Raw genomic sequence first — 16,542 nt, 5'->3', positions numbered from 1 at the left:
TACTTGCCTTGCCCCGGGTGCTGACAACGCACACTACGCCACTGCTCCAATGTCCCAGCAGAAGATTTTGGTTCTGCTTTTGTCAAAGGCCCTGTTGCATCTGACTTCATTATGCTTTTTAATGATTTCACACTGAATGATTTAATGCTAAATCTTTTTGAATGACAAGATTGAGTTTCATCACCAGCATAAATGTTTTTTGTGTAGGAGGAAGTTAGACCCTGAAAAAAAAGAAATACAGTAAAATTATTATAGGGACTTTTAAAAAAATGTATTAATTTTCTTTTTTTCTAATGAGAAATTGCTATAGGGACTTGATAGGATGAAGAATCTGATGCAAACAATATATGATCTTAAGAACTGTCTCTGTCTTCATATACACCTGTCCCAAGGATCATCACTGTTCATAGAAATTAAGAAAGCTTCATCAAATAATATTGAAATCTAAACATTAAATAACAAAATCCACAGAATCTTAATGATGACTCAAAGCTCTTCCCACAAGAAATCGATAACCAAAACAATTTCAAGAGCATATTCTCTGGGTCAAAACTGAATCCCAACAAAATGAGTCAAATTGGGTTGGTGGTTCTCTTTTTTTCTATAAGCAATTTTTATTAAAAGTTTTCAACATAATATACAATAAATGTCAAGCAAATCTAAAGAAGAGAAATAAGAAAGAGATCAGAAATTCTGTCAGAGGCCCAGCTCGCAATGACTATATTTCAGTGCCAAGTCAAAATCTGGCTTTTTTTACTCAGTAATCTGGGCCACAGTGAGGGTCATAGTCATAGTCACGCAGTGTTTGGTGTGCTTGTGTTGTTTGTTGGTGTTGAATAATATTAATTTCTGTAGCACTTTTAAATTAGTGCTAAATATATATATATCATACCTACACTAAGGGAAACTGCACACCCAGGATCACCCACACTTTTGCCCTGTACATATGGTTACAAAATTCTGTGGCAAAGCCAGATTCTACTTGTTTAGAACAGAGTGTAGAATAATGGTATTTACCCCTAACGAAGGAGTGGGTGATTGCCAAGGAACTATGGTGTTTGTTATCACACATACAGAAGCATTAAGATAGTTTTTCGATGACTGTGTTGTTTCTCTTTGCAGCCATGGAATGAAAGCAAGGATGCTAGCTGCAGCAATATTGCAAATTCCCGTTACTACAAAGCCAATATTGTAGTTGCCGAGCAAGTCATACATTGCACCTGCAATAAAAATCGGCAGGTTAATTTTCCAAACTTAATTTCTCAAAGAATAACTTTATTTTAACTGTTCCTGTAAAACCTTGCATTATAATGACAAACCAAAAGAGATTTAAAAAATTCTTCCTACTTTCCGGGGCCACATCCCAAACACAGGCAGCATAGTAAAGAGACTGCTAAATAACTGTAAGGTGGCGGGTGGGGTGGTAGGAACTAACTGCCTAATAAAAGAACAGATTTGCATTGGTTGATTTACCTGCAAAGGGTGCACCAAACAACTGCTTGCATTGACAACCATGAGAAATCCCCATGCAACTGGCATTTTCTCGGGCCCCATCAAATCAAATGTAAGGACAGGTAAGAGAACATAGTTTCCTGCATCAACAAATCCCAAAACAGAGCAAGCTGCTATTAGGGAGGGAAAGAGAATTGCACTGTAGGCACGTAGACTACGTCTCCATCCAAGTGTCTAAATTAAGTACTCGTGAAGTTTATTCTGCACAAAAGTTCCTGCCCACCCTCCTTTTATAAGGTTCTGGTTTGCCTTTCTTATTTTCTTTCTTTCTGCGGGAAATTCAACACAGTCCTGGCAGAAAGTAACGAGTGCTGTATGTATATTCAAGGCTGGGCGGGGGATTTGTGCTCCTTCGGGTGTTGCTGCCATAATTTAACAGCAGTAAACGCAAATCATAGGAATAGGAAGAACCCATTAGACCAAACATGAGCACCATTGCTCCAGTTACTGCAAAAAGAAAGAGAAACCGGAACCTTATAAAACGCTCAAGTTGCGCCAAGCGTAATACCAGTTAAGTGGTCTCAAAACATTCCCACAAGAAGTAGCGCTGCATTGAAGGAAGGCGCACTTTATATACTTCCCTTGACGACGCACTTGCCTTCTTATTTCGCAAGATTTAGGTGCCACTTGATGGCAATAAAACTTCAACGCGGTTGACAGTGGAAGTGCGCTTCTCATCTTTCTGTCTCTGCGGCAACCTAGAAAGCAGCCCCGCCCCGTGTGTGTGTTCGACCATATTCCCATTGTCCCCGCCCCCGCTTTGGAATGGAGGCGGGGCCTAGGCTCCCTTCGGCTGCTGGGATGCTAACAGTGGACTAGACAGGAAAGGGACGAATGTTGGATGAGACATCAGCTAACTTTCCCCCACCTTTCGCGAAATTGCGGTGCGGTATCCGCTCCCGTTTAGCTCCGTCCATAGAAGGTATTGGTCAGGAGAGTATAAATAGGAACATCCGTGGTTGATAGCGGGAAGAACAACTTGAGGAATCGAATGTGTAACCTGTGGCCCTCCAGACATTACTGGATTGTAGCCCGCACCAGCATGGCCAAATGGCCTGGGATGACTGGAGTTATAGTCTAGCAGTGTTAATTGGGAACAGTATGGTGAACATAAAGCCTTAAGTTTCCTCATATTATTTAAACAGTTGAGGGATTATTATTATTATTATTATTATTATTATTATTATTATTATTTTGCTTATAAGAGGAAAGGGCAATACAGAAATTAAACAGGGAATAATATTTATAGGCTCAATAAAAACCCCACCTCATTGTTTACCTCCCCACAATCCAAAAAGCCCCAGAGGTGGATTTTATCATGTTAAAAAACAGTGCGTGCACCAAATTAATTGGAAAGATGGATCTTTCAGCAAATTGGAAGTGTATACTCAAAGATTCCCTTAATGCTCTGTATTTTTTAAAAAATCAACATGATCAACAGAGTTACTTGCAGGTTTTTATAAAATTAATCATCAATAAGTGAGTTCTTCTGTGGATTACAACCAGTTCAACTTTGTTTGCAAAGCACATCTTTGTGCATCAATAATGAGATTTTTAGATTATATAGTCTATATATTAAGAACCCTTTTCATGTTTTGCAGGCTAACAGACATCCATTTACTCCCCCCCCCTAAATTACAGGTCTCTGTTTTCCATCATGAGCATATTGCAGAGATTTCAGTCTGTGGTACTGTTTGTTAGACATGGCTTGAGGCGACAGAGAACTCTGGCTGAGATCAATGCAGATGCTTCTTTTGTACACCCCCCTCCTGATGGGGGCTGGGGCTGGGTTGTGGTGTTGGCAGCAGCGATCCATTCCTTGTTTATCAGTGGCTTCCACAGTGCTTTTGGTGTTTATATGATGCCCCTTCTTACAACCTTCAAGGCAAGCAACTCACAGATAGGTAGGTCATTGTCACATGTTATATACGGTTGGATTAAGTATGATATAATGGGTGGTGTTCAACTAAGTTTTACACAGAGTAGACCCACTGAAATAAGCAAACATTAACCAACTGTGGATTTCAAAAGGTCTACTCTAGTGGGTGTTCGGAAGGGGGTGTTATCTTGCGCAAGGAGAAATCTTTGTGCTGACAGAACATTCACCTTAGTGCTACATTGACTACAACCTTAAGGGTTAATACAAAAAATAAAGAGGGAGTTAATATTACCTGTTGCATCTTGTTGATGTGTTGAAATAACAAAACAATGTGGCTTGTATATGTTGCCGCATTTTCATAGACCTCAAGGGTTATAGTATTTCATACCTGTGAAGCATGTGGCAATCAGTTTTACTATATCGTTCGTGGCATGCGTGCATTTTCCTTCATTTAATTACAGCTGTTTGTCCTTTTTTAGCCTGGATCGGATCCATCAGCTATGCTTTCATTATGATATTTGGTCCTGTATCTGGAAAACTTCTGGTGAAATATGGAGCCATCAAAGTGGCAATAATTGGAGCAGTGGTTGTCATGATTGGTCTAATGTGTTCTTCCTATACCTATGATTTGCGTTTACTATTTTTCACTCAAGGAATCATTGTTGGTGTGGGATCAAGCCTGGGCACCACTCCAGGTAACACTTTTTTAAAAAAAATCAGTCAAGCAACCTGAATCACAATAAAATAGCCAGTTGCATTCTTTGTTCTGAAAAGTTTGCTGTGTGTCCGTGAAGAAAAAAGTCACGCCATAATACAGGCCTCATATTTTTCATTATAACCACTAAATTTATCTGGTCATTTTGACAGGCTGGGTACTTCAAAATAACACATACTGAACCTAGTATAGACTACCATTTATTTATTTGAAGCATATATATCTGTTCAGGTGTGCAATGTCCTGTGTGTAGAGGGTGTGTGTTTCAGCTTAGGACAGTGTGTTGTGAGGTAAAATTCCAGTGTTGGGCACTGTGATGTGGAAGTCACATCAGGGTGGAGTGTTATGGGGTTGAGGTGTGAAGAGTGTGAGGGGTTTGCAGTGGGTGGGGGTGTCCTCCATGACAGTTCTTCAGGTTTCTGAAGGTGCCCATAGACCCAAAATGCTTGTGAGTTGTGGCCCTTCATCCACCCACTGCACCACACTGTCATATGGGGTGTAGGTGTTGTGTGGATATGGGGAATGGCCTCCTATGGCATTTCCTCAAGTTTCTAAATATGCTCATGGGCCCCAGAGAGTTGATGGCCTCTTGTTCAACCACTGTTCCACACTGATATTTCTTAACTAAAAGAAAAGGCATGACACATCGCATCCACTAGGTGGCTCCCCCTGCAGACATGGCAGTCCTGACAAAATTGTAGCTGCACTTGTACTTTCAGTCATGCATGACACTGTTTTACCAGACCTTGTTTTGCGTAGACTTTGATGGGGCAGGAAAACCTTAGTAACTTTTGCCATTTGTTTTTTGTAGGCCTGATAATGGTCAGCCTTTACTTTACTAAAAAGCGCTCATTTGCAACTGGAATAGTGATGGCAGGAGGGTGCGCAGGAACTTTTGTGCAGAATAAACTTCACGAGTACTTAATTCAGACACTTGGATGGAGACGTAGTCTACGTGTATACAGTGGAATTCTAATAATATGCATCATTGCAGGATTTGCATATCAGCCTCTTCAAAAACGTATGTTTTGGTCGTCTTAGTTTTCCTTCTTCTTGCCTTTGTTATATTCTGGTTGCAGATATGTTTTCATTTGCAACAGGCCAACTAGATGTGTCAGGAAGACAGGAACAAGGAGTCTACGGCCTTCCAGATGTTGCTGGACTACAACTCCCATAATCACTAACCATTAGCTGTGCTGGCTGGGGCTGATGGGAATCGGAGTCCAGCTGGAGAGCCAAAGCTTCCCCAGCCCTGCTTTGAAGGGTGGCCATCATTAAGAAAAGCTGGTCCTAAATAAATAAGTTTTGAAACCCTGCTTAAAAATTGGAAGTCAGGGTCATCCATACCTCTGTGAGGGAGTTATAATTTGGCAGTCATCACAGAAAATATTTTGTCTCTTTTGCCCGGCAGCTGAATCAGTCTCACTGGTGGGCTTGCAAGCAAGGCCTTCCAAGGCAGATCTTAATGTCCAGACAGACTCGAACCGTTTAAAGCAGGTGCAGGGAAGCTTTGCCTCTCTAGATGTTTCTGCACTACGACTCCCAAGAGCCTCTGCAAACATGGCAACTGGTCAGGGGTGATGGGAGTTCAGCCAAAGGTTCCCCACAGAAGAAAATGAGATTTTGGAAAGTATGGTTTGCCACTCCTGAATGAAGAGTAAGGAAAGCTGCACATGCTGAAATTGCTTCTTGCATTTCACTGTTTAGTCTTGTATCCTACCTGATCACCCCACCTGGCAAATGACTTTCCATGGCTCCTTTCTCATTTTCTTGTTAAGAATGCATAACTTGCATTGACTCAGAATCATCTGTAAGATGCAGAAGTAATTACTGAGTTAGAACCAGAGTTTAGGGCTGCAGCTGAAAAGGATGTTCATATGTCCCCCTTCCCCCACCAACAATATCTGATTTATTCCATTAGATATCTATGAAATTCTAATTTCTCCCACATCCTGATACCATTATAATGTGTGATTCCTTGCCAGCCATCAGTGATGTGATGTGATGTGAGCAGGGAATGCACATTATAACGACATTAGGTCATGGAGTCAGTTGAACTAGACATTACAGAGTGGGGAACAGGAACTTGAAAAATACATGAGAAATTTGTCTTCAGTTAACTTCAAGGACAGGGCTATTATTCTAGAAAAAGAGGTGCCGGAACTCACCGTGAACACCTCCCTCATTCTCTTAGAATGCCAATGGCACCCACCTGAGAGGTGTCGGAACTGAATTCTGGCAAATTCTGGCTGGAAAAAAAGCTGTACTCAAGGGGCTGAGTAGAGTAGCATGATCAGGACTCCCAGGTCATGCAGTGGCTGAAACTAGGCCAGTATCCCACAACTGAAGCCCCTCTTTCCCCAGGATTCAGTTGCTAAAGGGTTTGGTGCCAATGGGGAAAGTAGAAGATTTCCATCTTGTTTTGTGAAATTTTAGTGAGATATGAGCATTTTAATTCTATTGTAGCAAGCTTCCTAAATTTAAGGGCGAGGTCAGAGTACCACTTATGCAGACATAGCAGACTAGTTAGGAATATCTTTTACCTTTTGTTTATTAAGCAAAAGGCATTTTCCTATGTCTCCATGTACTTAAAGCAAAAGTACAAATTAGATTTTTGTGCATTGGCTGTATGTGTTTGAAACCTCATATATGTGCTTAGGGTTTAAAACACATCTTCTCATCTTTACTGCTTCTTGATGGTGGGCCCTCATCCTTATTAGCCATGGTATTTTGTAAATATTATTATGCAAATAATAGTTTGTTTCAATTGTGTGTTTTTTAAAGATAGAGCTCATCCAAGTGTAGTCGAAAAGTTTAAAACCTCCCCACTAAGAGGTTTTATTGTTGATTTAAGTTTGTGGAAAGATCGTATCTTTGAAGTTTGGGTCTGTTCTCTTGGATTAGCCAAGTTTGGATTCTTCATACCATTTGTGCATATGGTAAGAACTAGTTTGTACACTTGTTTTCATGCGAAATCCTCAGTATGCTTCTTTTCTGCTGTATTTTATATGTAATTTTATATATGATTACGATGCAACAACATTCAACATAGAATCAAATGTTTCATAATAAAACTCTTCTAAATAAGTATCTTCCTTGGGAACAAAACCCAGTAAGTGTTTGGACAATTTTAAAAGTGTTAGCAAGTACAGGTTGTACTTCGGTTCTCAAATGCCCCGGAACTCATACGTTTCGGCTCCTGAACAATCGAAAACCAGAAATGAATCTTCCCGTTTTTGAACATTCTTTGGGAAGCTGAACATGCAAAGGGGCTTTTGCAGCTTCTCATTGGCTACCGGAGCATCCTGCAGCCAATCAGAAGCCATGCTTTGGAAGTTGAACGTTTCGTAAGTCGAACGGACTTCTGGAACGGATTCCATTCGACTTCCGAGGTACAGCTGTATTGTGGTAATATGTAACCTTATTTATATGCCAGATATGCAGTTTCTTGTCATTATAATTTGTGCTTTTACAACTGTGCTCTCTATCCACATTTTACAGATGGTCAGTGGTGGCTGAGAAAAAGTGACTTACAAAAAGCTGGTACAGAAAAGCGAAGTCCTTGGTTGTCTTCATTTTGAGAATAGGAGATATTTGTGATCTTAGATCAGTGCACCAAAAAGGATTTTTTTTATTGTTTTCATCTTAAATAACCCCGGGGAAGGCTGGCAAAGGTTGATCTGCTATAATTACCAAGGGACCGTATAGATCTGATGACACTTTGTAGGCACAGATTTTGTTGTTGCTTACTTATTTTTACATTCAACTTTTATGCTGGCCTGGGAACACTACAGTGCTGAAGGTGTAGGGTGTAAATAGACTTCAAATAAATCATTGGTGGGGGTGGGCAGGGCAGACTCACCTAACAAGAACAGTGTGGTGTAGCGATCAGGGTGTCAGACTAACAGCTAGGAGACCAGGTGTCAGGATGCTGTCAGCAGCTCCCGGCTGGTTAGCCAGGAAAGTATAAAGACAAGAAAACGTTTCTTACAGTCTTTTTTTATTTACAGAGAGAGGCTGTAGAACCCAGTCTCTTGGATAACGGTGTTGTCCTGAGTGAATCTCCACACACACACCCCACCTCTCCCACTTCCTCATTCATCATTCTCACCGTTTCTTCTGTGGGTGCTGCTACATGCCCTCTGTCTTCAAACTCTTTGTTCTCCTACTTTTAAGGCTTGGTGGGTTCTGGAAGATGGAGGGTCTGGAATGCTTTCTAATGAGAACATGTCAGCCAGGTGTTGCTCCGGCTCTCCCATGATTTCTCAGCTTTTCCCTTCTTCTGCCTTTGAGTTGCAACCTCCCACAAACCCCTGTTGTAAATCTATACTGTCTTCCACTTCCTCCTCCCTGGAAGGGTCAGGAGGGGGAGGCGGTCTCCACCACTCCTCCTCCTCCTCCTCCGCGGCCCAGTCCCTTGCACTAGGGTACAAATCCCCACTTGGCCATGAAGCACGCTGGGTGACCTTGGGGCAGCGGTCACTGCCTCTCACCCTAACCTACCTCATAGGTGGTAGGGGAATAAATGAGGAAGAGGAGAGCCATATACTCCACCTTTGGTTCCTTGAGAAGAAGGGATATAGATGCAATAGATAAATAAGCTTGAGAAAGGGACCTTTAGCTGTTCCTTTTGAGACCATTTGCACTTTCCTTCGTTGTTTACTCTGCAGAAAGGCTTAAAGATGGCTACCAAATTATTTTATATGAAGAACCTGTCAGATGCAAATTATCACATCCCTTTATTATGGCAAATCAATGATGTCATTGCCTCAGTTCTATACTTTGCAGCTGTCCACAGATTCTACTGAAGAGGGAGAGGGCAAGAAGAAGAAAGAAGAAGAAGTAGGAGGTTTGATGCTTCATGGCAGATTCTCAATTAATTACATTAATGTATGTTTTGCCGACTCCCGGCAGTGTGCGTTCAAACACTCCGACTTACACAAGGAACCGCTGTAACACTGAATGACCTGGATTGCTCAGTTGTAATCAGCACTCAGTTGCCTAAATATACATTGTATTTTTGACAAATGCATAGGGAGGTGAATATAAACTCAGTGGCCTCATTTTGCAGATTAAACTTGCTGGTGACCTGGGCATTCCACTGGAGAAAGCATCCTACATTATGGTAGCAATTGGAGTGAGCAGCATGGTTAGCTCTCTTCTATTTGGAAAACTCTGTGATATTGAACGAATCGATCGGCTGTATCTTAACCAAGTGTCCATATTGTCCGTTGGCAAGTATTCCGCATAAGCATTCATTTGATTTTGTTTGAATAGTGCGAAGCTTTTAAGAGACTAGTCAGGATTAGAAAAACTACTCCCATGGTGAGCACAATTGCCGATTAGGACTGTGATTGAAATAAATGAAGTTCTGCTACTTGACCCAGCCAGGCATGTGTAATCAGAACTCTACCTCTGTCTCCATAGCTGGATGGTGTGTTGCATATGTGTTTTCTCTCTCTGGTCAGGGTGTGCAAAGCCTTATTGTAAAAAGTTGAAAATGTGATCAAAAATGGACACACTCCTTTCTCTTATCCCTGCCAAATGTCTTATGGGGGGGTGGAAGTCAGCTAGTTAGGGGTGGGCTCAGTGGAATGGATATTCCATTTCTTCGTAATTATCGGCATGTATGGAATTTGGTAGATGGAAAAGTCATCCCAAACAATACACTAGGCCGATCATAAGAATTATAGGGCCTCTATATACCTAGGATAAGCACCAGACTGATCCTTTTTCATTGGATACTTGCCCTTTAATGGCTCAATAAATAAAGAATTATCAGCAACAACTAACTAGTATTTGTTTCTAAGATTAATGCTGACGTATACATACCTTATGTATGCAAATGTAGTCTCCCCCCAACTATTTAAGAAGATTTGTGACCAGTTAAAAGAGTCAAATGGGTTCCACCATCATTTGAAATATGATGACTCTGTGAGTCAACCAATGATATTGTTTATGTATCCTACCCCAAAAAACACTGGCCCAGTAAAGAGAGTAAAAAGCCCTCGATAGGATTCATTTATTTTGGAAGTGTTCTGAAAAAAGCCTAGAAATAACAGTGCAGTTGTTGAGGTAATCTGAGATTCAAATGTGTAGTTTAGAAAATGGTTAGTGTTAACCCAATAGACTTTTGATTCCCTGCCCATCTGCTTATGAAATTCTCCTGAGTTTAAGCAATCATAGAATCATAGATATTCTAGTCCAACCTCTTGCAATGCTGGAATCTCAACTAAAGAATCCACGACAGAAGACCATCCAACCTCTGCTAAAAAACCTCCAGTGTATCAGCAGTGATTTACTACGTAGCACCTTCAGAGATGGGAAGCTGTTTAAGAAACAGAAATTTGTTGAGTATGGAGCACTGAGCTTTCATAATGGCTGGATAGTGGACCTTTAAGGCTGTAACGTTACTGTATGGTCATGTTTTAATGAATCGGTAAACATGTTTGTCTGTAATAAAATATCCTTCAATGTAGTTTTTTGTTTTGTTTTCCAGGTGTGGTATATTTTATCATTCCTCACTGTACAAACTTTCCCTCCCTAATAGCAGCTTGCTCTGTTTTGGGATTTGTTGATGCAGGAAACTATGTTCTCTTACCTGTCCTTACATTTGATTTGATGGGGCCCGAGAAAATGCCAGTTGCATGGGGATTTCTCATGGTTGTCAATGCAAGCAGTTGTTTTGGTGCACCCTTTGCAGGTAAATCAACCAATGCAAATCTGTTCTTTTATTAGGCAGTTAGTTCCTACCACCCCACACCCCACCTTACAGTTATTTAGCAGTCTCTTTACTATGCTGCCTGTGTTTGGGATGTGGCCCCGGAAAGTAGGAAGAATTTTTAAAATCTCTTTTGGTTTGTCATTATAATGCAAGGTTTTACAGGAACAGTTGAAATAAAGTTATTCTTTGAGAAATTAAGTTTGGAAAATTAACCTGCCGATTTTTATTGCAGGTGCAATGTATGACTTGCTCGGCAACTACAATATTGGCTTTGTAGTAACGGGAATTTGCAATGTTGCTGCAGCTAGCATCCTTGCTTTCATTCCATGGCTGCAAAGAGAAACAACACAGTCATCGAAAAACTATCTTAATGCTTCTGTATGTGTGATAACAAACACCATAGTTCCTTGGCAATCACCCACTCCTTCGTTAGGGGTAAATACCATTATTCTACACTCTGTTCTAAACAAGTAGAATCTGGCTTTGCCACAGAAATTTGTACCATCTGTACAGGGCAAAAGTGTGGGTGATCCTGGCTGTGCAGTTCCCCTTGGTGTAGGTTTGATTATTTTTTTTTAGCACTAATTTAAAAGTGCTACAGAAATTAATATTATTCAACACCAACAAACAGCACAAGGACGCCAAACACTGCGTGACTATGACTATGACTGTGACCCTCACTGTGGCCCAGATTACTGAGTAAAAAAAGCCAGATTTTGACTTGGCACTGAAATATAGTCATTGTCAGCTGGGCCTCTGACAGGGAATTTCTGATCTCTTTCTTATTTCTCTTCTTTAGATTTGCTTGACATTTATTGTATATTATGTTGAAAACTTTTAATAAAAATTGCTTATAGAAAAAAAGAGAACCACAAACCCAATGTGACTCATTTTGTTGGGATTCAGTTTTGACCCAGGGAATATGCTCCTGAAATAGTTTTGGTTATCGATTTCTTGTGGGAAGAGCTTTGAGTCATCATTAAGATTCTGTGGATTTTGTTAAATCAAATATCTTTAATACGGTCAGTGACCAGGAAGCAATTTATAAAAATATGACATTAAAAGTAGTATTGTGCTACAAATAACAGTAGAAATATGGCCAATTCACAAAATTGGTGCTTATATTTATGACCAGGTTTCGACTTTTAAAGTTTTAAAAATTCAATTCAGGTGTCGCTACTGTTTATTATCGTTCCTTCGATGTTTACAATTTGAACTCCGTTGTTGACATCATTGCTCGTCTTATTCTTGTTGCAATGTAACAGTACTTTGCCTGTTGATTTCGGGCTCTTTGTCAGCTAAGAGGTGTCTGATATAGATGTCGTCTGTACTACGAGGTATTTTCCTCAGAATCGGTTCGATCAGCTCTTTTCTTGAGTCTCGATATAATGGGCAGTATAAGATGACATGCCCAATGGTTTCGATTTCATTGCTGTTACAGGGACATAATCTTTGTTCGATCGGTATTTTATTGTATCTTCCCTCTAGAAGAGCTGAAGGGAGAGCGTTAAAGCGGGCCCTGGAAAATGCCCATCGGTGTTTAGCGTTGTCTAGAACTTTGAGATAGTTTGCTAGATGGGGCCTTTGGGGGTTGTATAGAAGTTTATAAGTTATCGGAAGTTGATTAAAGTCATTTTGGGCTTCAATGTCCCTGAGTCTTTCTTTGATTATGTTCTTGGCCCTTCCCCTTTCTAAACTTAATAAATACTCTGGGGAGAGACCATATGTGGCCAGTTTTCTGAGAGTGCCCTTCAACCAACTAGATTGGAATTTGTCAAGAAGCATCAGGGAAAGTAGTCCAACCGGCGAGTTGTTAAGTCTTAGCCAAGTGCATAAGGTTCTTATCCATACTTTGGCTTTAATGCTGTATAAGCCCGTTTCCAGTCATAGGGCGGCGTTTGGGACGCATTTAGGTGTTTGCAGGAGTGATCTAAGGAAACCTGATTGTATCTTTTCATATGGGTCTAGATTAGAGAGGGAGACGAGTGGTGCGCCGTATAGTATTTGTGCTGTTGGTTTTGCAACGAATAGTTTAATTGTAGCAGGAATGAAATTTCCTCCCGTTGTACAATGGAATCTTAGGATTGCTGTTGTACTTTTTTGTGCTGTAGAGGAGCTGTAATTTATGTGGGCAGTCTTCTTCCTTGATGCTTGGAATATAACTCCTAGATATTTAAAGCATGTCACTTGTTCAATCTCCTGATTGTCTAAATTCCATCTGTATATTTTCCTTTTGTTAGAGAAAACCATGATTTTTGTTTTTTGGTAGTTCACTGCTAGCTTCTCTTCTCTACAATATTGGGATAAGCTGTTAAGAGCTCTTTTGAGGCCCATCTGAGTCTGGGACAATATAACCGCATCGTCTGCATAGAGTAGGATAGGCAGTTTTTTGTCTACTAATTTTGGGGCGTGTGTATCCGCTCCTTGTAGATGGTCTATTAGGGAGTTTATATAGATGTTGAACAAAAAGGGGGCCAAAATGCATCCTTGTTTAACTCCCTTTGTTGTTCTAATGAAATTAGAGAGTTGACCTTCTTGGCTGCATCTTATACGAAGTCGTGTGTTGTTGTACAGTTTGTATATTAGTAGCAGCAGACGTCGGTCTATGGATGATTTGTTAATTTTGTCCCAGAGTCGGGTTCTTGGGATGGAGTCAAAGGCTGCTTTAAAATCTACAAATGCTGCGAATAGGTGGTGATTGTGGTGCGACGTGTATTTCTCAGCTATGTGCTGTAAGATCAGGCAGTGATCCATTGTGGATCTCCCCTGTCTAAATCCTGCCTGTGCATCATCAAGAATCTTCGCTCTTTCTATCCATTCGCACAGTTTCTCGCTGAGGTGTTTAGTGTATAATTTACTTATTATATTCAGGAGGCTTATAGGTCTATAGTTGGAGGGATCGTCCCTCGAGCTTTGAGTCATCATTAAGATTCTGTGGATTTTGTTATTTAATAGGCAGATGTTTAGATTTCAATATAATTTGATGAAGCTTTCTTAATTTCTAAGAACAGTGATGATCCTTGGGACAGGGTATATGAAGACAGAGACAGTTCTTAAGATCATATATTGTTTGCATCAGATTCTTCATCCTATCAAGTCCCTCTAACAAATTCTCATTAGAAAAAAGAAAATAATATTTTTTTTTAAGTCCCTATAATAATTTTACTGTATTTCTTTTCTTTCAGAGTCTAACTTCCTCCTACACAAAAACACTTTATGCTGGTGATGAAACTCAATCTTATCATTCAAAAAGATTTACCGGTAGTATTAAATCATTCAGTGTGAAATCATTAAAAAGCATAATGAAGTCAGATGCAACAGGGCCTTTGACAAAAGCAGAACCAAAATCTTCCGCTGGGACATTGGAGATTGACTCACAAGAACAGGTTGAAAGAAAAACAGATTTGATGCCAATGCAAGAGCTAAGTACACCAGAAACATCATTTAAAAGTGAAAGTGGATTGATAAAACATCCAGAATACATTTCCTACAAAAAAGAAGATGTGTTAGCTTTTCTAAAAACGTATGAGGCTGATGAGGAAGAGAAATTTGTAAGTGAAATTGATTTGAGGCCAAATAAGGAACTAACCATGTCAGATGCAGAAACTTTTGAATCTACAAAACAGTTGGAACGCATTCCCCATAAAAGAGAAGATGTGGTGGCTTTCGTCAATGAATATGATGGTGAAGAAGAAGAAGAGAAACTTGATACCACAAAAGAGTTGAAGCCGAAACTGGTATGGGTGCTGCCCACATCAGATGAAGAAATGTCAGGAGAGCGCAAAGTGGCTTTTGCAGATGACCATTATGATGACGAAGATGTGCACTTTGGTAGTGTAACTAACTTGAGGCCAGTACAGGTGCTAACCGTATCAGATGCAGAAACTCCAGAATCTACAAAACCAGCCGAGCGCAGAGTGGTTTTCGCAGATGACCAACCTGAAGACAAAGGAGAGCATCTTGAGGGCAGAGCTGATACGAGGCCAGTGCAGGAGATACCGGTATCAGATGCAGAAACTTTGGGAATACTCAAACAAGCAGAGCGCAGAGTGGCTTTTGCAGATGACTATGATGATGCTGAAGGTGCACATCCTGGGAGCTTAACTGACTTGAGGCCAAGGCAAGTGCTATCCATATCGGATGCAGAAACTTTGGGATCTTTCAGACCAACAGAGCGCAGAGTATCTTTTGCAGATGACCAACCTGAGGGTAAAGGAGAGCATCCTGAGAGCAGAGCTGATGCCAAGAGTTCAGGATCTACACATCCGACAGGATACCCTCCCCTAATAAGAGGAATGGCTTTCCTAGAGAACTCTGAAGGTGATGAAGAGCCCAGCCAATTCGAAACCAATAAAAACCCCCTTTAGAAGTGAAACTTCAACACATGTAATACAGGCACAGCAAATGCCTTCGACATCCCATGGAAAAGAAGAGGGTATGGCATTTGCCAGTGATGATGATGGTGAACAAGCACCACAACAGAAATGATCAGAGTGCAGCAGCAATATTAATGATACTGGATCAGTTACAAATCTGTCTGTCTGGCCCGTCAAGGGTACATTACATAGTACCCTTGCTTGATGTCTGAGTAGTATTCACAAAATACTATTTACTAAAAAGCACTTCTCTTAGCTGTATATTATTTTTGTAACTTAGATGTAGAAAAAATTTGTAATTGACTGGATTTCTAGTGTGGTTGAAAAGTTTTTGACAATTGCTTTTTAAAAATAAAATAAAGCTCCTCAATTTTTTTTTCTTTAGCTGGATTGGCTTGATACCATGTCTTTATTTCTGCATATATACAACCTGAGCATAACCTTGCAGCATGAACCCCCAGAAGATCTTGCTTCTCTATTAGTTGCAGCTTTGGATGAAGCAGAGAGCAAGCATGTCTCTGTGTCCACCCATTAGCCTGGAGGGCACCATTACTTACTTGTAGTTCCTGCAACCTAGCTCATTGTTTTGGGATGCTGCTGCTGAATGATTAATGGGGCAGCATGTAAACATCCCACAAGCAAATGAGGATGAAAGTTTGTTGCTGTCCAACTGCCCTGTAAACATATCAGAATGAATGCCCTAGATAAGGACATATTCTAACAACCATGTAAGTTTTGTGCAGGCAAATTATGAGGAATGCTAAATAAATGGATTACCTGGACTTCAACTACCATCAGCCCCACCCAGTAATGGCTAATGATTAAGGATAAGTGATTAATTAATTAATTAAGGATAAGTGATTAATTAATGATTAAGGATATGTGAGCGGTAGTTGTTTATTCCTCCCTGTGGCGTTCGTACGGAGCCCCCGGTCGTCTCACGGACTATTGACCCGTACACCACTAATCCGCTGCCACCAACCAGGTCCTCCCCGGTAAAATCACTTCAGCCTCAGTCAGGTTCTCAATTAATAGAGAAGAGTGTGTTTTATTTCAGTCACAAACATACTTTTACGGCATTCCAAACGTTATTACTCTTTACTTTCTTAGTCTTATTTTTCTCTCTCTATCTCTTCTACCTCCCCTCACTCAAGAACCCACTGCCCTAACTGTCTCTCTATTACCAACTGCCTACCAACTGCTTCTCCAACTGCCTTGCCCAACCAGCCAACCCACTAAAACCTACCAACTACCCACCAACAGCTCCCAACAACAACTAACTCAAACCTCGGATTAAGCCCTTTTATACATAGGTAGGCTCCGCCTCCGGCTTTCC

General features: G+C 40.6%; 1 protein-coding gene and 1 long non-coding RNA gene across 5 annotated transcripts; one reads left to right on the top strand and one right to left on the bottom strand.

The window, feature by feature from the left end:
* Window positions 1-50: 50 nt before the first annotated feature.
* LOC310759194 lies at window positions 51-6,893 on the bottom strand. Of its 2 annotated transcripts, XR_014546251.1 has the most exons (4): window positions 5,827-6,893; window positions 3,684-3,779; window positions 1,018-1,220; window positions 51-221 (listed from the first exon to the last, which is right to left on the bottom strand). It is a non-coding gene; the product is annotated as an uncharacterized lncRNA (long non-coding RNA). The 2 variants fall into 2 exon arrangements; XR_014546252.1 differs by lacking the exon at window positions 51-221 and having other exon boundaries at window positions 724-1,220.
* Window positions 2,226-15,596, top strand: LOC310759118 (monocarboxylate transporter 8-like). 3 transcript variants are annotated; one of them, XM_083606013.1, is made up of 9 exons: window positions 2,226-2,434; window positions 3,154-3,416; window positions 3,871-4,086; window positions 4,918-5,127; window positions 6,891-7,045; window positions 9,178-9,340; window positions 10,690-10,809; window positions 11,063-11,265; window positions 14,016-15,596. In XM_083606013.1, exons 2-9 carry the CDS (start codon window positions 3,170-3,172, stop codon window positions 15,195-15,197), a joined length of 2,496 nt encoding a protein of 831 aa, XP_083462139.1. In that variant the 5' UTR covers window positions 2,226-2,434; window positions 3,154-3,169; the 3' UTR covers window positions 15,198-15,596. The 3 variants fall into 3 exon arrangements, with proteins under 3 accessions (XP_083462139.1, XP_083462138.1, XP_083462137.1); XM_083606012.1 differs by having other exon boundaries at window positions 2,227-2,434; window positions 3,114-3,416; window positions 10,606-10,809; XM_083606011.1 differs by having other exon boundaries at window positions 2,229-2,434; window positions 10,606-10,809.
* The last annotated feature ends 946 nt before the right edge of the window (window positions 15,597-16,542 follow it).

The sequence above is a fragment of the Podarcis filfolensis genome (assembly GCF_964270895.1).
Source record: "Podarcis filfolensis genome assembly, chromosome: 3".
In the NCBI taxonomy this organism is placed as follows: Eukaryota; Metazoa; Chordata; class Lepidosauria; order Squamata; family Lacertidae; genus Podarcis; species Podarcis filfolensis.
This window is presented reverse-complemented; position numbering and strand designations above follow the sequence as displayed.